General features: G+C 41.8%; 1 protein-coding gene across 1 annotated transcript; it reads left to right on the forward strand.

Annotated features, from left to right (window-relative positions):
- Positions 1-487: 487 nt before the first annotated feature.
- SFRP2 (secreted frizzled related protein 2) lies at positions 488-7,720 on the forward strand (the record flags this gene model as incomplete). The annotated part of the gene is made up of 3 exons (XM_082837733.1): positions 488-986; positions 3,357-3,437; positions 7,416-7,720. The coding sequence occupies 3 exons, from the start codon at positions 488-490 to the stop codon at positions 7,718-7,720; spliced, it is 885 nt and encodes a 294-aa protein (XP_082693859.1).
- Positions 7,721-20,641: the final 12,921 nt, after the last annotated feature.

The raw sequence follows: 20,641 nt of genomic DNA on the forward strand, positions 1-20,641 counted from the left end.
TACAGCAGTCCTAGAGCGCGCGCTTGGCAGCATCCTGTGGGGCGGGGGGAACGGGGGTCGGTGGGGCGCAGCCAGAATTTCCTTCCAGGGAGCGCGTGAGGGGCATTCTCAACGGAAAACCAGACCCAGAGAATAGTGACCAAACCTCCTCGGATTACTCTCCACTGGCTCCTCCCTCGCTCCCCCCACCTCCAGATTTGCATAAAAAAGGCCAAGAAAACGCTGGCCGGGCCCCAGCAGTGGCTCACTCTGCTCCCCCGGGTCGGAGCCCCCTGGAGCTGCGCGCGGACTTGCTGCGCGGAGCCGAACGCACAGCACCTCGCCGCCACAGTCCGCGCGTCCGGCGTCCCGGCGTTCCCACCGCCCGCTTCCCAGGCCCCGAGCCGCGCCGAGCGCAACGAGCGGGCCGGAAAGAGCTCCCGGCCCCTGCCGTCTCGCGCTTCCCCGCCTTGGCTCCCTCCGCCCCACCGGGGGTCGCGCGCCCACGATGCCGCAGGGTCCCGGGTCGCTGCTGCTGCTCGTCCTCGCCTCGCACTGCTGCTTGGGCTTCGCGCGCGGGCTCTTCTTCGGCCAGCCTGACTTCTCCTACAAGCGCAGCAACTGTAAGCCCATCCCGGCCAACCTGCAGCTGTGCCACGGCATAGAGTACCAGAACATGCGGCTGCCCAACCTGCTGGGCCACGAGACCATGAAGGAGGTGCTGGAGCAGGCGGGCGCCTGGATCCCGCTGGTCATGAAGCAGTGCCACCCGGACACCAAGAAGTTCCTCTGCTCGCTCTTCGCCCCCGTCTGCCTCGATGACCTGGACGAAACCATCCAGCCGTGCCACTCGCTCTGCGTGCAGGTGAAGGACCGCTGCGCTCCGGTCATGTCCGCCTTCGGCTTCCCCTGGCCCGACATGCTTGAGTGCGACCGTTTCCCCCAGGACAACGACCTCTGCATCCCCCTCGCTAGCAGCGACCACCTCCTGCCGGCCACCGAGGAAGGTAAGCCCTCCTCCTTATTACACCCCCCCGACCAGCTCCGCTAAGACTTTCCGGGGGTGTTCTCGCGGCCCCCGCCCCCCATCCCGATGCTTCCCCGCCGGGGGTGCCAGTCCCGGGCAGGGCAGACGTTCTCCTTGCCCTGGTGTGTCATCGTGACAAATCTGAGATACCCCCCCGCCCAAACACACACCCAAGTCTCTCATTCCCTTCCCGAGTTGTACCAGTTGCTCTTTCTTAGAGACAGTTTAAAAGGGGGGTGGGGGGAGAAAACGTAGAACTGGAAGAGATCTTTCCCGTGTAGATATATGTACAATTCTTTGTGAAGATGCTAGCACGGGGGCCGCAATTGAGACTGTTGGAAGTGGTCCTGCTAGGAGGAGTTGGCGGTGAGCACCCTGGCCAGAGCACGCTGGCCTCAGCCTCACGCAGCACGTTCTTACCACTGGGCAGGATTCTAGGCACAGGGACATCCCCTACAGGCACGATCGCCAAAATGTGCAAACAGATAGTCTTTTAAGGCACTCTCTGTTCTTTGCCGATTTAGGCTTTGTAAATAAAAAGCAGGACTGGCTCATGCGTGTTGAAAATTGAGCATTGGTTGTTAACTGCCCAGAGGTCCAAGAAAGAGGGCACAAAGGGAATCTCCAGGAATCATTTTTCTATCACTAATCAGCTTTTATCTTAGGAGTGGTTTTAATTAACTGGAGAAAATCGTGCAAAAGAGAGTTTCCCAAGTTTTTTAGAAAATAGGGGGGGAGTTCCTGTGCAGAAACCATCAAAGCAATGAAAACCTCATGGGCGCTTGATAGTCTTCCTGAAAGGAAAACATATACAATGTGTCTGAGCTGATTTAGGTTCCCCCGGGATGGAAAGGGGGCTTCCTAATCCCTTTCAGGGCTCCACCAGCATCTCCCTTTCCATCTCTAATTGTTTTCCTACAGCCATCATTAGTTAAAGAAAATGCAAAGTTGCTTAGCAATCTTTCCTGGCAGGCACCGTGAGTTTGCAATCATCTTATTGGTTAGATTTATAATTTATTGCAAATGTTTGGCATATTTCAAACATTTGTCCAACATATACCACAGACCAACCAACACAGGTTAGTAACATTTTATATACACTCCTAGAGCTCCTAATTGGAAAAGTTTCATTTTGTTTGAGACAGAGGAGTTAAGGGCAGTTTTATGTGTGTTGCTTTTGTTTTTGTTTTTCACAGTCCCACCCACATTATATATTACATTTCTCGAAAAAGTCATTTCTCCCTTCAAAATAAAAGTTTACGTGTTTCAAAATCTGCTCTGCGCTTTTTCTTATTTGATAAATAACTTCTAAAATGAGTCATATAGTTCTTTTTTCCCTGCGAAAATGCAATTTCATATTAATGAAATTTCACCTAAATTTTAAAGACAGCATTAGTACATTTATAAGTGGGAGAAAATGAATGTTTTCTTTTTTCCCTTTTCCCAAGGAATCAGACTCTTTTAGAGGAGCCTTTAGCAGGCTTTCTCATGATTGTGCTAGTGCACCTTCCTGGGTTTGGTCAGATTTTCACTGGCTTCAGGAGAAGCTTTGGGTTTTGTTTGTTTGGGTTTTGTTGTTGCTGTTGTTTTGTCTGTTTGTTTTCGAGAGTTTGAAACAGGCAAAGAGAGGCAAGAAGAATCTGCACCAGGGATGAAGATAACAGTGAAATAAATGCTGCTTAACTCAAGCACAAACTTGGCAGAAAGCACGAGGTGATACAGAACCATTTAGAGCAGGCTATAGTCATTAGCAAGGTGTGCTTCCAAGGGGGAAGAACCCAGATGTGAGTCTTACAGTGCTAGCCACCCCGCCCTGTCCAGACCTGAAAATATCTTGAAATGACTCCCCCGAGAGACAGGTCAGCTGAAGAGCCCAGAAGAGGCCAGGCTGCACCAGTGACCTGCAGCTGAGAAAGACGATCTTCAGGCCGTAGTTTGTGGTTTGCTAGTTTTCCAAAGTCCCTTAAGGGTCTTTTGGTGCTTTCTCCTCAGAGAGGCTTTGGGACTAACTTTTTCAGAGACCGAGTTTGTCCCGGGAGTGGGAGGAAGAGTGAAAAGCTGCAACCTGTCTCAGTTACCTGTGGCTGCACCTGCACACTCCACCAGGGCGCCCTTTGCTTGGGGAGTCGTCATACATGGAACACAGCATGTGGGCATTTTTGCCTGTCAGAAAGATGGGAGGCATGGGAGACTCTCTTAGGAATGAGTGGTCCCTCTTTCATAAATGAGGCAGAAGCTGGGGTCTTACAGGACAATTGCTACTCTTGCCTGAATAAGCCCCTGTGAGTTGTTTAGAAATGCCACCTGCTGTTTCGTTTTAAGCAAACTTACTAACTTTTCACATTTCTAGCTCCAAAGGTATGCGAAGCCTGCAAAAATAAAAACGAAGATGACAACGACATAATGGAAACTCTTTGTAAAAATGATTTTGGTAAGTAATACACCACCAACAACAGAAGTTTTATTGCCCAGTACAACTTAAAGGTACAATTCCTTAAGATGTTACTAGATAAAGTTTGGGTGACATATCATCACAGCTCATCTTTCCTTAAGCTAATCCTCTGTGTTATCCTAGTTTCCTCCCTATGTAACTATCTGGTATCGAGTTGTATCTTTTTAGGTGAGAGTCATTGCTCTGTTAAGCAATGATCAAATCATGAGAGTTGTTCACATTATGGATTTCCAATGGCACGTTTTTCATTTCACTATGGCTTTTTCTTGCCAACAAGCATAATCTTGGACCATGTTCTCTTTTAGTCACTTAACATGTGTCCCGGGGATGGGAACATGTAAATATTAGCCTCAGCAAAACAGATTCAAGGCATAGAGTTGGCCAAAAATTGAAATTTACTCCAGTGCCAAACAAATATTTTTACGTTATTCGTAACCCATGATGCTCTGCTTCCCATGTTCCACCATCAGTGAGTATATCCAAGGTACTGGTTAATAATATGTCGGGTAGAGTTTCCTTAAATTTAAAAAGAAGAAACAATAAAGCTAGGAGTTTACTTTGGCAAGATACATGCAAGGTGCCGTGATGACAAGGTTCTGGAGGACAGTAAATAGTGTGCGAGGTATGTTACCCAAGTTCCACGGCGTGCGGGTCATTCCCCTTAAGAAAGAACTATAAGAGGAAGGAGGGTTGGAGACTGTCCACCCAGAGCTCCAGCAGCACCTCATCTGTGTCCTCAGCCCTCCAAGGGGAGCAGAGGAGCCAGCTAGACACAGATCAGTGCTGTGTTGGGGGAGGAGTTGGGGGTGGCCAGGAACTTTGCCGAGACACCTGAGACATTCATGTTTTCCTCCCATTCCAAGAGCAGGCACTTTTGGGTGTGTTTGAGGGGTTGGTATTTAAAAGTATTTATTCAGGCAGAAGGTTGAATTTACTGGTAAACAGATGTGGTCCCTGGTCTAACAAACAATAACAGACTGTAACAGATCTGTATGAACACTTCTACATACTCAACTAAGTCCTGGAGACAGAGAAATCACTCCAGCGCCCACTGTGGAGGGCTGCCCTCCCACCCTCTCCTTACAGCTTGCCAGCCCAGAAATCTCAGAACTGGCCAGGTCCCTGAAACTGGAAACAACCCAATCACTGCCCCTTACAACCCCAGGTCTCTTGCAGGAAGGGTCCTGGGCTTTACCTTAGCAGGTCCTGGGACAGCCGTAGCTATAGGAGAAGATTCAAACAGCTGAGGAAGGGGAAAGGAAGGAGGTAACTCTTGAGTCCTAGCCAGTCCTTCCCCTCAGTGAGAGCCACAGATGGATGATAGGGTTTCAAATGTCTATATTCTAATACATACAACTCTCAAAGTAGGAGAGGGCCAGGCATGTTGGCAGCAGCAGCCCTAAAGCTCCAGAGCCTTGCCCAAAACACGGTTCTTAGCTTCCATGCTACAGGATTTGATTAAGGACAAAATTTTTTAATATAATTTTAATACAGTTTATATAAAAATGTATATAAAATATCATTTTCTTCTGACAAGTTATGGCCTTTGCACTAGATTTAGTACAGATCACTGTCCTGACTTCCATGAAAAAGTTTAGTGGAGCTCCATAAAAGTTGAAATTAGAGCACACGTGCACACACACACATTACCTGCTTGCTTTGTGGCTTACCTTACGGAAGACCTCCTTCCTAAGAATGCTGTATCAAGACCTGGGCCAAAGAAATATGTGTGTGTGTGTGTGTGTGTGTGTGTGTGTTCAACGTTCTCTCTCCTTAGAGGAGAGAGCCTTTCAAAACAACATGGAAGTCATTACACTTAAGGTATCACACATGCAGATACCTCACAAGCTTTGTTTTCTATTTCTCCACATTCAATTTGTCCCAGAGGGGATAATGAACCTAAATTGTAGGGGGTGCGTGTTATACTGGTTTATAGGTGGTTCTCCGCATTGCCTCTGTACTCTGGGGGAGTAATGACAGGGTAGAAGGAACAAGGGTAGAAATCTGAATCATCCGTGAAAGCGTGACACTCTCCCCACTGCACTTGGAGTACAGGGAGGATGGAGAAGACCTCCTTATTACAGTGGGGAAAGTACTGGTGAAGAAAGAATAGCCCAGAACTGCCTGCCTCTGTATGCAGCCTATTGTTGGAGCAGACAGTATCAACACCCCTGCCTCCTACCAGGTGTGGCATCCCCGTTCACATCTTGCAGGGCAGGAAAAGTTATTTGAGGGCTTTGATTCCCTCTGTTTGGTCCCAGCTGAAAACCCAGGGAGGAAATGTCTGAAGTTTTCCCATGGTAAGCTCTTACAAAGTTGGTTATTTCATAGCTAGAGAAAGATGAGTAATAAGTCTCCCCCCTTGTTAAAAGTGATGGTTCTTCTGATATTTGGAGCTCAAGAGTGTCTAATTTGACCAGGCGAAATCTCACACATGCTCTGTCTGTGCTGTGGATGAGGCTTCCAGGTAACATTACAATCACTTCTCCCACCATATACCTTCCCCACTCCCAGCCCTTAGGCAGAGGCCGTAGGACCATGTGACATTGCCATGTGGCTTATCTCATGATAAACCCTGAGAACTCAGTACTAGAGCCCAGATGCATATCAGACAAACAATGGTTGGCCAAGTCCCAGTATCCTTGATTTACCTGGTTGAGCCTCAGCCATTTCCTGGTTGACTAGAAAAGCCATGCTTAGTCAAATTCTCCTTCTGAGAGAGAAAGAAAGAGGAAGAAATTTCCAGAACAGTGATATACACACACAAAACCTCTTCCTCTATTACTAATTTAAACAATGCATTAAGCTCCATCAGAGTCAGGAAGTCACACCTGCATGTCATCTCTGTGGAACAATTGTTAATGTCACCAAGGGTCTGAAGACACATTACAGTGGGCATATTAATGCACCAACCAGGACAAGAAACTTGATACTCTGCCTAAGAGATCACAGTGGTGTTACAGGAGGAGGTTTGGGGACCAGAGTTCTGAGAATGAGACTCAGCCAGGGCACAGCCTAACTGGGTGACCTCATGTTACGTCACTAAACTTCTCCGGATTTCAGATTCTTTGTGTACCAAGAGGAGATTTTAACTGGATGATCCCTTCCAACCTTAAAATTCTATCCTTTCCCTGCCTCATGGGGTCTTGAAATTTAACTCCAGCATGTATGTTTGTAGGGTTGTCTTTCCCAAAGCATACTGTTCATGACTATAAAATGTGTCTTTTATCGTAAACCACTTACGTTTGGTCTTAGCATTCTAATGAGTCTACATATTCATCTTGGAAACAGTACATATATGATCTGTAAACGCCTTGGCCTCGGACGGGCAAATGATAGCATATGAGGATGAGGTCTTCAGAAAAACACTTTTACAGCTAAACATGTTGTGCTCTTAAAAAGAGTCTTGGCTGTTTTTTCTGAGTTACTTTACCAAATCAAATGCAGCTGTAAGATCAATTCTCCTTCCTTGTAGTTTGTTCTTTAGAAAACAATGATTTTGTGATATAATTTCCTTACAGGTTTGTCCAAAAACCTCTCCGACGTAATAAATTGAGTTTAACGTTTACGGCCACAGAAGGATCGTGTTTCACCTAAGAGTCAGGCATTTCTTTTCATGCTGAAGTTTCCAATAGGGAAAGTCATTTGTCAAGGAGAGCACACACCACAGGCAGCCTACGTACAAACACAAGAACACAAGGGCAAGGAAGAAAAGTCAATTGAGTCCCCGCAAAGAGAGTTTTTAAAGGATGGCTGGTTTGAAACAAAGTGCCTGACAAACCCTTTGAGGCTTTAGAAATGGAGCCACCTGCTGCCCTCAGCTCCCAACCCCCTACCCGCAGCCCCTGACAGTCCCATCGGCCCTGGGAAGCTCTTCTTCCTTCTCCCAAGCCCAGTCACAAATATGCAGTGGGATGTGTTCCCTCCTTATCACTCTGTCCTCTCTTGTCTTCGTAGCACTGAAAATAAAAGTGAAGGAGATCACCTACATCAACAGAGATACCAAAATCATCCTGGAGACCAAGAGCAAGACCATTTACAAGCTGAACGGTGTGTCCGAGAGGGACCTGAAGAAGTCGGTGCTGTGGCTCAAAGACAGCCTGCAGTGCACGTGCGAGGAGATGAATGACATCAATGCGCCCTACCTGGTCATGGGGCAGAAACTGGGCGGAGAGCTAGTCATCACCTCTGTGAAGCGGTGGCAGAAGGGGCAGAGAGAGTTCAAGCGCATCTCCCGCAGCATCCGCAAGCTGCAGTGCTAGTCCCGGGGCCATCCCCCGGGCTCTGCTGACCCTTTCCACTTCTGCTGTGGGACCTCAGCACTCATTTCCCAAGCACAGTCCCTGCAGCTCCAGCCCCAGCCTGGAGCAGCTCTCCCCTGTCTTTTGCACGTTTGCACCCCTGGCATTTTCTGAGTTCTAAGGCCCCAGGAGGCCTCAGGAACAAATAGTTGTTTCCACATAAAGGAAAACCCCACCCAAATCTTGTAGAAATCTTCCAACTAATAAAATCACGAAGATTTTTATGAAGTTTTAAAATAGCTCACTGAAAAGCTAGTTTTGAATACGTGCAACTGTGACTTGGGTTTTATTTTTTTTGGTTGTTTGGTTTGGGTCAACCGAGTTTCACTTTCTGCTGAGGTTGCCATAATGTGCAAATAGCTTTACTTTCCTATGTGGCCCAAACTTTCACTTTTCTGTTGTGGGTCCAAAACCCAGTTGAGATAAAGCTGGCTGTTATCTCAACTTCTCTCTCAGCTCCAGCCTGACACTCAGCACCTAAGTCTTATAACGATTCACCTGTCATTTTACATCCCTGTTGGGAACTTACAACTCTAGCATGTATTGCATTTTGCATTTCCAGGTAGAGTACTTCCATTTATAAAAACCACATTAACCACCGTAGCATGAGTTCTTCAAATAAAGGGCAAGACAGACTGATGTTATGATTGACCCGAGTACTTTAAGCTTTGTTTAAAACTTTTTTTACTTAATTTTGCAAATTAAACCATTGTAGCTTACCTGTAATATACATAGTAGTTGACCTGAAAAAGTTGTAAAAATACTGCTTTAACCAACACTGTAAATATTTCAGATAAACATTATATTCTTGTATATAAACTTTACCTCCTGCTTTACCAACTCCTGGTCTTGTGTTTTGTCTTCTTCGCGGGAGGAACTGGGAAGGGAGCTGAACAAGAGCTGTCACCTCCTTTGTCCTGAGGCCCAGCCTTCCCGCAGTTTGAAGTGCCCATTTCCTCTGTGACTCAGAAAGTGCATTTCCCCACACCTCCCATCACCCACTCCTGCCTCCCATCTCACTCAGGTTTTACCACTGCGAACCCTGCTGGGAGACGGGGATGGGCAGGCTATTGTCTGGTCTCAGCAGTCCCGCGGCAGATCGTGGGGACACTAGTCTTAGCCTACGGTTCACAAGCTTGACAGTTGTGCTTTTCATTTCTGCAGATTTTTATAATGAAAAAGAATCACCATTGCAAAAATGTTCATTCTTTCCCCACTTCAACTCAGCTAAACAGAGCCATGATTTGAAGAGTAGCCATTGGAAGGCAGAGGGTAGGGAAGGGATGGTGAAAAAACAGCATGAAGGTGAGAAGGGCATCCATCCACAAAGCTTCCATCCAAACGCTTCGTTGTTCTATTTTAGGAGCCTCCAGAGAAATTCTATTAAACACACGAGGAAACAGGCTCAGGGGGGTTAGGCGGCGTGGACCCACTGCCACAAGGTAGAGTCAGAGCTAAAACTCAGGCCTTTCAGATGACAAATTCTATCTTCTATTTAATCCAGGATGGATTATAGGAACAGGGTGGCACTCATCTATTCAACAAATACTCATTGGGCATCTGCTGCATGCCTGGCCCTGTTCTAAGTGCTATGGACATGTACATCAGTCCTTGTTCTCATGGCATTTACATGAGAGGGTGAAAGAAAACAACCACAATTACAATTATATATTTACAACTGATAAGTTACATGAAGTATAAGGACAGGTAATACATGAGAACAACAGAGTGTCCTCAGCAAATTTGAAATTTTTAGTGGTGTTCGTGTGAAGACTTTATCTGATAGCATTTTGTTGATTTAGTTTAAAAGTTTCCTGAACATACAGCCATGATCTCTCTACAGCGCTTCAGCTCTTCTAGCTCCGAAAGTCTATGGAGCCCTCTGCCTACTTGAGCTGCACAATTCCTTTCATCTTTCTCTGGATTACCACCTGACTCTGCTTCTCACCAATTCCACAAACTCATGGCACAACCCTCTTCCTAAAAGGCACGCATGGACTGGAAGAGGGACATTCATGATCAAGACCATTACTCATTGTAAACATTTGAAACAGGAAGCTAGGAACCCTGGAAAAGGCGAGAGAGAGAGACAGAGAGAGAGACAGAGAGACCAAGGATTTAGGAATTAGAAAGTGAAAATAGGTACAACACATGCAAAAGTAGTGGAAAGAAACAATTTGGAAGAAACTGACCTGTCTGAATGTCCCCTTTCCAATCAAAACAAAAGCCACCTGCCGGTGTTAAGGGTTGCAAACTCTCCAGCTCTGGAGAGCTCGTTAATGCCAGACACAGTCTCCTTTGGTCGCTTTGTAAAGAAGTAGCAGAGGCATCACTCCCGTGCCTGCATCCTGCCTTATGGGCCTCTCTATGGACTTTCCAATCCCCACACACACATCTTGTTCCCATCTTTGGCAAGCCTATAAGCCAATGAGACATGTTTGGACAGAGCAGGTAGGTTTTTGGTTCATTTTTCATTCTGTTTTATTGTTTTCTTTTGCATGATGATTCAAATATATATATATGGCTCATTTTTGAAATAATCATGGCTGTATTCTTTTTCTTTTTTTCTTCTTTTGCAGTACACAGGCCTCTCACTGTTGCGGCCTCTCCCGTTGTGGAGCACAGGCTCCGGACGCGCAGGCTCAGTGGCCATGGCTCACGGGCCCAGCCTCTCCGCGGCATGTGGGATCTTCCCAGACCGGGACACGAACCAGTGTCCCCTGCATCGGCAGGCGGACTCTCAACCACTGCGCCACCAGGGAAGCCCTCATGGCTGTATTCTTAATTAGTTTTTCAACTATTAGATTTCTTTCATAGGCAGATAAAAACACAAATGTTCACCCATTATTGTAAAAAGAAAGCAAGCCATCAGAAGACATTGGATTTCTGAGTTTCCTAAAATGATTCATGACCTGTTAATAAACTGCTAAAATGCCCCAAATAGGAGATCAGGAAAGTTTAGAGATATAAAAACTACACATCTACTACACATGTAACTCCTCTTCCCTTTCCTAAATAACCTGAGAAATGAGTTGTGTACTAGAACACATTTATAAGACTTTTGGGACAACATTTCCTAAGTGTTCAAAGGCTCTGTCCACATGCACTGAAATTCATAGAGTTAAAAAAGATCCATTTTATCTAACAGCACCCTCCAGTCTTCATTCCCTATTCTGTCATCAAATGATAATTTGATTTTTTACCTTTCAAATATTGTTTACTACCAGGTTTTCAATGTTCTTGATGGCGGGGGGGGGGGGTCACCTTGGAAAGCAAGTCCAGGCATATGTATCCGGCGTGCAGTCACTGCCTCTGGATTATGAAACAATGTGATTTTTGCCCATGAAACTTGTTGCACAAATACACATTAATTCATTAACTCAGCAAAGATTTTCTGAGCACCAACTATCACCATTGATGTATTCACTCAATAATGGGTAGTGAGTGCTTACCCACATGCCAGGCGCTGTTCTAGGTGGTGGATGCACAGTGATCCTGCCCTCCTTCAGCTTCTATTCTAGAGTTAGAAATTGTGTTAGGCACTAAAGATAGACGGATCCTTCCCAAAAGGAACTCTCAATCCAGTAAGAGAGAGAGGCATGCAAACAAATAATTCCAGCATGCTGTGTTAAGAGGGAGGTATGCACATACCCAGGGATGGCATAAAGGAGAGAGTGGATTAATTCAGGTAGAAAATAGAATGTTTGGTTCAGGTCGAACTCAGGTAAAGGTGCTTGCGAGGAGAAAACTTTCACTGAGTTGTACCAGAATATTTTCTAATAGGACAGAGCCCTAGAAATTAAGTATTTATCATCAGTTTTACATATTGACGAATCAACATTGTGCAATTATCGTGCTGAAAGTATTGTTCTAGACACTACAAATAAACCTGGCATAAGGTCCATTGCCTGTATAATCAATAAAATCCCCACATCCTCAAATTACAAACAAATGAATTCACATTTAGCTTAGAAACAAAGAGCAAGTGAGCATAATAAAATATTTCTTAAAGTTGTCCATGATTGTCCAGAGAATAATGCAGATAGATAGGTGCTAAAAAAAAATCTATTGATAAAAATAGCAGTTAATACAGATAGTGTTAGAAGAGAAAAACAAAGAATTTAACTGTCCCAAGATGTCCCAGTAGAGAGTAATAATAATTATTAATTTAACAACCCAGACATTCTGCTATACCATGAAATGTGCAAAGCACGAGAACTTACTGTCATTAACTGGCTCCCCAGTAGCAATATCTAAAAACCTATGCACTTCCTCATGCATGCATGTGCTTTCTTGTACACCCACACACAAATGTAGCTCTGGCAGGAAATCTATAACTGTATAATCTAAGGGATGTCAGAACAAACCACTTAACAGACTAGAAACTGCAGTTCAAGTGGCAAGCACCTTGGTGTAGCTTTCGAAATTCAGAGAGACCTAGGCCAGTCAATAGTTTCTGCAAGCCTGAGACTACTCATCAATAAATAATTAAGAATTATTACTCTATAAGTTATGCTTAATCTCAATACATTCTCATCTCTTGTTCATCGTCTGTTTTAAGGTGGAATTCTCAGAGCTTGTTTCTGTGTAAGGAGGCACCCAGAACAGGAAGGAACACCAGTCTGCAACCAACCCTAGTCCTACCCCGACACACTCTGCTGCCCCACCAGCAACACCATGCTCTTCAAATTCTTGAGCACAGTGGGTTGCTCTAGGTGGTATGGCTGATCACGGCCTGCTTGGAAGCAGCTTAGGCAAATAAGAGGGAAAAAATGGAACCATAAGTACTATCTACTCCTCCCTTCTTCCCAAAAGATTTTTCCACCCCCAAAGAAGATTTGGGTGCCTCCATGCTGCCCTCTAACAGCATCAGGCTTCCAATCTGCAGCAGAGTGCTGAGAGTCGTTTCAATTATTCAGCAATCTTACATTGAACACCTACTATGTGCCAGGTGCTGTCCTAGGTGCTGAGGTCCCAACAATGACCAACATACATGGCTACTCTCAAGAAGAACACAGGCTAATGTGTCATATACACATGTGACATACAATATTAACTGAGACCCAAAATTCTCCAGACTTTCCTGAACACAGTCTTCCTGGGTTCCATTTGTTCTTATGGGTACAGATAAGTTCACATTAAAATAATACTAAAAATCAAAATCTCTAGGCCCAGAAAGTGTCACTAGAGAATTTTGCCAAACACTTAAAGAATAATTGACACCAGTTTTACATAATCTCTTCCAGAAAATAGAAGAGGAGGGAATACTTCCCAACTCATTTTATGAGCTTAGTATTGCCTTAATACCAAAACCAAATAAAGGACAAAAAAAGAAAACTATAGACCAATATCTTTAATGAATTTAGACACAAAAATCCTCTACAAAATATTAGCAAATCAAATCCAGCAATGTGTAAAAAGAATAATATACTACAAACACACTGGATTTATTCAAGGTATGCAAGGCTGTTTCAATATTCAAAAATAAATGTAATCCACCATGTCAACAAGTTAAAGAAGAAAATCATACAATCGTGTCAATTGATGCAGAAGAAAAAGCATTTGACAAAATTCAATACCTATTCATGATAAAATCTCTTGGCAAACTAGCAATGGATAGGAGCTAGGATACAAGATTGACATACAAAATCAATTGTATTTATATATACTAACAACAAACAAGTAGAAATCAAAACAAAATCACAATACCATTTACAACTGCTCCAAAGAAATTAAAATATTTAGGTATAAACGTAACAGAGCATGTATGGGTTCTGTATGCTGAAAATTACAAAATACTGATGAAAGACATCAAAAAAGACCTAAATAATTGGAGAGACATACCATGTTCATAAACTGAAAGACTCAACATGGTGAAGATGTCAGCTCTCTTCAAACTGATCTAAGGGTTTAATGCAATTTCTATCAAAATCTCAGCAAGCTTCTTTGTAAATATGGACAACATTATTCTAAAATTTGTATTGAAAGGGAAAGACCCTAGAATAGCCAGAATAATTATGAAAAAGAATAAAGCAAGAAAAATCATTCTTCCTAATATTAAGGCTTACTTTAGAGCTTCTGTAATCAACACAGTATGGTACTGTGGGATAGACACATAGCTTGATGGAATGGAATACAGAACTCAGAAATGAACCCAGCTCATTTTTTACAAAGATGTAAAAGCAACATGATGGAGTAGGGATGGCCTTTTCAACAAATGGTGCTGGAGCAACTGAATATCCTATAGGCAAAACAAAAAAATCTAAACCTTACATGGTATACAAAAACTAACACAAAATGGATCATGAACTTAAATGTAAAATGTAAAACTATAAAAGTTTTTGAAAAAACAGAAGATAACATTTATTATTTCAAGACCTAGGACCTGGCAAAGAGTTCTTAACTTTGATACCAAAAACACAATCCATAAAAGGAAAAGCTGATCCCCATTAAATGTATATCAAATCATCACATTGTACACTTTCAATATTGTACGATTTTGTTTGTCAATCATACCTCAACATAGGGGTGGTGGGAGACCCGGTTAGAAAATGAAAAGATAAATTACAGATTAAATACTTGCAAACCACATATTTGACAAAAGACCTGTATCTAGAATACAAAAAGAACTCTCAGAAGTCAAAAGTAAAACAATCAAACAATGCATTTAGAAAATGGGTAAAGACATAAACAGACATTCAGTGCAAGAGGATATACATGTGGCCTTGATGGTATCTACCATGGGCTTGGGTGGAGGGAGTGGTAGCCACGCCCCAGATGCTTGCTACCCAGGCCCTAGTGGGCAAAGGAGACTTGCAGTGCTTGATTCTATGGTGGGCAACACACTGTGTTTAGCGTGCCAGTAAAGCAGGGGTTCTAAAAACAGGACAACTGGGGGAAAAGCATTTGATTTTGGTTTTTGATTTTTTAAAAAAGCATCAACATAGTCACCATAGAAGAAAACAAAACCATTGTATGCTTACTTATACCTTTTTAAATAAGTTAGTGGGTTTTTTTGTTTTGGGAGGTTTTTCTGTTTGTTTTCAGAATGAAAATATGGGGGTGATGTGGGGAGGTCATAACAATATTTTTAGTGTTTTGGACTTCTAACAATCTGAACACTGACTTACTGCTGATATGGAAAGGGGAGAGGTTCTGACTGTAGCATGGTCCCTTCATGCTTCCTGGCCTAGCTCCTTTAAATTCTTGTCCTTCAGAGGATTAGAATGTGCACACTGGCCTGTGATGAAAGACTAGAAAATAAAATTTAAACTAAAACCAACCCAAACCAGTAAAGTTACCCCCTGCTCAACAGATCCAGACCCAAAACCTGAATCCTGAATGACTGTTTATGGTATGAGAAGGAGTTAGCTAGGCAAAGGAGAAAGTGGAAGGGGACAAAGTGGATGGACAACTCAACAATAATAGAAGCTTCAAAACCCACTTTCAGCAAGGGAGTGAACAAATAGCTGGAAGATCAAAAGCAAACAGAAGACTCCAACACACTATAGGCCAACCAGACAAACAAACGTCTATAGAAGCTTCCATCAAACAACCGCAGAATACACATTTTTCTCAAATTGTTCTATGTGACCCCTGTATATTGGCCCTCACGTTGTTTACTTTTCCACAAGAAGTTGGCACCATCAACCCAAAGCCAAACTCAAACTCTTACATATCCAATTGCTTTAAAATATATCTAAAGTAAAGATATTTTTAGCCTTTAGAGCCTGCCTGCTTTGTATACCCTGCAAAACTGCACCCAATATCTGCAAGCCACAGAGAAGACAAACCCTGTAGGTATAAAGGACCCGGAACCGCTGCTGCCCCTCAAAGCTCTCTGACTCAGAAACCCCCCTACCTTGCTGCTGAGTGACATCACCTTGACACATAAGCCTCCTCTCCATTTCCCTCTTCTCTGGGAGTTCACTTACCTTCTTCCCCTTTTGGATGGTGGCCCCTGTCTCTGGAAGATCTTCTGCTGTGAGGCTCTTCCCCTCTCATGCAGCCCTGTACAAATACTGCCCAATAAGCTCACTGTGCACCACAGCCATCTCATCCTCCGGTCTTTCCTTGATCAGCCCCAAAATCCTCAAGCTCAACACACAAGTGAATGCACACGGGACCTTCTCCAGGATGGACCATATGTTAGGCCATATAAGAAGCCTCAGTATATTTAAAAGGGCCAAAACCATGTCAAGAATGTTCTCCAATCACAAAAGAATGAAATTAGAAATAAATAACAGAAGGAAATTTGGGAAACTCACAAATATGTGAAAATTAAACACCACATTTCTAAGTGTGTTTGAAATTTAGTTGAATGAAAATGAAAACTCAATATACCAAAACATGTAAGATGCAGTTAAAGCAACACTCAGAGAGAAATAGATGTAAATGCCTATATTAAAAAAGAAGAAAGATTTCAAACCAACAACCTAATCTTCCACCTTAAAAAACAAAAAGAGCAAACTAAGCCCAAAGTGAGCAGAAGAAAGTAAGTTACACAGATTAGAGAAAAAATTGATAAAATTGAGAATAGAAAAACCATGGAAAAAGTAAATGAAAATAAAGTCGATTGTTTAAAGAACTCTACAAAACTGACAAAATTTTAGCTAGACTGACCAAAATAAAAAGAGATAAGACCCACATTACTAAAATCAGGAATGAAAGAGGGACATTACTGCCAACCTCACAGAAGTTATGAGGGAATACTATGAACAGTTTTAACCCAATAAATTAGATAATGTTAACACACATTAAAGAAGAACAAACATCATTCATTCACAGATTCATCCCAAAAAATAGAACAGGAAGGAACACTTCTCAACTCATACTATGAGGCCAATATTACCCTGATACCGCAATGAAACAAAGAAATCCCAAGAAAATAGACTTCCAGCCAATATTCCTTATGAATATAGATGCAAAAAGCCTCAACAATCTAGCAACATATTGAAAGGATTATGCACCATGACCAAGTGGGGCTCATCCCAGGAATGCTAGCTTGGTTTAACATACAAAGATCAATCAATGTAATACACTATATTAATATAATGAAGGACAAAAACCACATGATCATATCAATAGATGCAGAAAAACATGACAAAATTCAGCACCCTTTTGGATAAAAGCACTTAATTAACTAGGAATAAAAGGGAACTTCTTCAACCTGATAAAGCCATCTACATAGTCACAATTAACATCATACTTAATAGTGAAAAAAATAAATGCTTTCTCTTTAGGATCAGGGGGAAAAAAGAGTAATATCCACCCTAAGCACTCTTACTCAACATATTACTGAAAATTCTAGCCAGCATGATAAGGAAAAAAGGACAGCAAAAAAAATACGAAGAAGAGAGGAGGGGGACAGAAGGAAGGAAGGTGAAAGGTAGAAGGGAGGGAAGGGAAAAGAAGAGAGTGAAAGAGCACAAAAATCCAGATCAGAAGGGAAGAAGTAAAACAACTACCTCTATTAGCAGATAACAAGCCCCTGTATACAGAAAATCCTAAGAAATCCACTAAAAAACTATCAGAACTAACAAATGAGTGCAACAAGGCTATAAAATACAAGATCGACATCCAAAAATCTATTGTAATTCTGTACTCTAGCATTGAACAATCCAAAAATGAAATTAAGACAACAATTCCATTTACCATAGAATTAAAAAGAAGAAAATATTTAGGAATAAATTTAACAAATGAAGTGCAAGATTTCTATACTGAATATGATGAAACATCATTGAAACAAATGAAAGAACTAAATACATGAAAAGACATCCACGTTCATGAATTGGAAGGCTTAATATTGCTAATATGGCAATACTCCCCCAAATTGGTCTACAGATTCAACACAATCCTTATCTATATTCCAGCTGCTTTTTGCAGAAATTGACAAGCTGATTCTAAAATTCTCATGAAAATGCAAGAGACCAAAAATAACTAAGACAATCTTGGAAAAAAAGAAGAAAGTTCGAGGACTCACACTTCCCAATTTAAAAACCTAATACAAAACTACAGTAATCAAGACAGTGTGGTACTGGCATAAGGATAGAAGAATAAAACTGTAGGTCAAAAGAATAGAACTGAGAGTCCAGAAATAAACCATTATATTTATGGTCTATTTATTTATTTATTTATTTATTTATTTTTTGCGGTACGCAGACCTCTCACTGTTGTGGCCTCTCCTGTTGCGGAGCACAGGCTCTGGATGCGCAGGCACAGCGGCCATGGCTCACGGGCCTAGCTGCTCTGCGGCATGTGGGATCTTACCATACCGGGTCATGAATCTGTGTCCCCTGCATCGGCAGGTGGACTCTCAACCACTGCCCCACCAGGGAAGCCCTGGTCTATTTACTTTTGACAAGGGTGCCAAGACAATGATTCAATGGGGAAAGAATAGTCTCCGACAAATGGTACCCGGAACACTGCACATCTGCATGCAAAAGAAATAAAGTTGGACCGCTACCTCACACTATGCACAAAAATTAACTTTAAATGAATCAAAGGCTTAAATATAAGAACTAAAATTATGAAACTCTTAGAAGAAAACACAGGAGTAAACTTTTACAATCTGAGATTAGGCAATGATTTCTTAGATATGATACCAAAAACATGGTACAAAAGAAAAAATGGTAAATTTTAAAACTTTTGCACTTCACAGCATACCATCAAAATAATTAAAAGGCAACTCACAGAATGGGAGAAAATATTTGCAAATCATATGTCTACTAAAGGAGTGATATCCAGAATATATAAAGAACTCTTAAAACTCAACAATAAAAAGACTAATGACCCAATTTAAAAATGGGCAAGGAAAGACATTTCTCCAAAGAAGATGTACAAATGGCCAATGATCACATGAAAATATATTTGACATTTTTAGTCATTAGGGAAATACAAATCAAAATCACAGTGAGATACCACTTCACACCCACCATGGCTAGAATGGCTAGAAACAGAAAGTCAGAGGATGTAGAGAAATCAGAACCCTCATGCTTTGCTGGTGGGATTGTAAAATGGTACTGCTAACTTGAAAAGCAGTTTGGCGGTTTCTTAAAATCTTAAACATAGAGTTACCATATGACAGAGCAATTGTACTACTAGATGTTATAATCAAGAGAACTGAGAACATATATCCACAAAAACACTTGTATCTGAATTTTTACAGCAGCATCAGTCATAAGAGCCAAAAAGTGGAAACAACCCAAAAGTCCATCAGTTGCTGAGTGGATAGCAGAATGTGGTATAACTGTATAATGAAATATTATTTGGCCATGAAAAGAAATGAAGTACTGTTACATGTTACAACCTGAAACATTATGCTAAATGAAAACATTATACACAAAAGGCCACATATTGTATGATTTCATTTATATGAAACGTCCAGAACAGGCAAAGCTGTATGGACAGAAGGTAGATTAGTGGTTGCTAATGGGTGGAAGAAGGGGGAAATGGGCAGTGACATCTAATGAATATGGGTTTTCTTTTGGGGGTGATGAAAATGTTCTGAAATTATATAGTGGTGATAGTTGCACTGCTGAATCACATACTTTAAAAGGGTGAATTTTATAGTATGTGAATTATATCTCAAGTCTACTATTAAAAAAAAATGTCAGGTATCCCAAGGCTTAAAGTGACACAGTGTGTATGTTGTAAAGGACATCTGAAGTTTGTTTGATTCTGAAACTCATTGTCTTAACTATCAACTATACTCCTGGGCTGCCTTCTTTTTTTACATTGACTTTCAAGACAATGCCATTCATTCTATAGAGTGAATTTGGCCAACACCAGATCTCTATCTCTATCCCTTATTTTTCTGTTGAGTGGACTTGTCTCTCACTGTGGACTACTCTGCCTGCGTGGCCTAGAAAGACCTCAAAATCAACATGTGTTAAATTAACTTAAAGTCTGTATGAAGGGCAGACGCTCAATCCATAAGACCTTAAATAAAATGCCTGAAATATATCCTCAATTTATGCATCTGTAAAATTAGAACAAGCATTTCTTAATCCATTTCACAGAATTGCTGCTATAAATATGCAAAGATACAAATGACTATAAATAATTATCTGAAATTCTAAACTCAATGTATAACATATCAATGCAATCAGTGACTTGATTTTTATTATTGTTATCATTATCATTTTATTCAATGTATGTCTTATCATGATCTGCCTTCGACATCTTTTTCCAGTTATTTCAACCTATGTATTCAGATGTCGATAAAATGATACTGAACATACTTGAAAAAAAAATCAATATGTGTTAAACCAAATTTAACTTCACCTTCCACAACCCTATCTTCCTTTTATGAATAGCTCTCACTGGGAGTTATTCCTAGTTGGCTGCTGTCCTTTCCATTCCTCAGGCTATTTGGAAAGCAAAGATAATTAACTGCCCCCAAGTCCAGTAAATGATCAAGTTTTTCAGGCTCATGTTACCAGCTCTGACCATTCTCTTTCCTGACTCTTCACCCAGATGACATATTCCCAAGAGATTTTTCATCCTTATTTCACATTAATAATGCCTTAGGATATGAACACAATAGCAACTAAGGGGAAATGATAAAGATCCTGTCTCCAAAACTTCTAGAGAGCCAGTAGTGGAAGTAGGACCTGGACTCAAGTCTTGCTGTGCCCTGGGATCACACACACCTGTCTCCACATGAAACTTCCTTTGAGTTGTTCTCTTAAAGTCATCCCCAAGACTACGGTCATTCTGGCGGATATCTTCAGGAAAATCTTAAACTGGTAAAGTCGAACTATTCCCTGAGTTATACACTAACTATTGTATCTAGGATAGCTTCTAAAATTTTCCTTCTTTTGAGACCTAGCAAAATATGTTTGCTATAAAAATTAAACATACATAAGTAATTTTATGCCA

Source organism: Leucopleurus acutus (assembly GCF_964270905.1).
Source record: "Leucopleurus acutus genome assembly, chromosome: 4".
In the NCBI taxonomy this organism is placed as follows: Eukaryota; Metazoa; Chordata; class Mammalia; order Artiodactyla; family Delphinidae; genus Leucopleurus; species Leucopleurus acutus.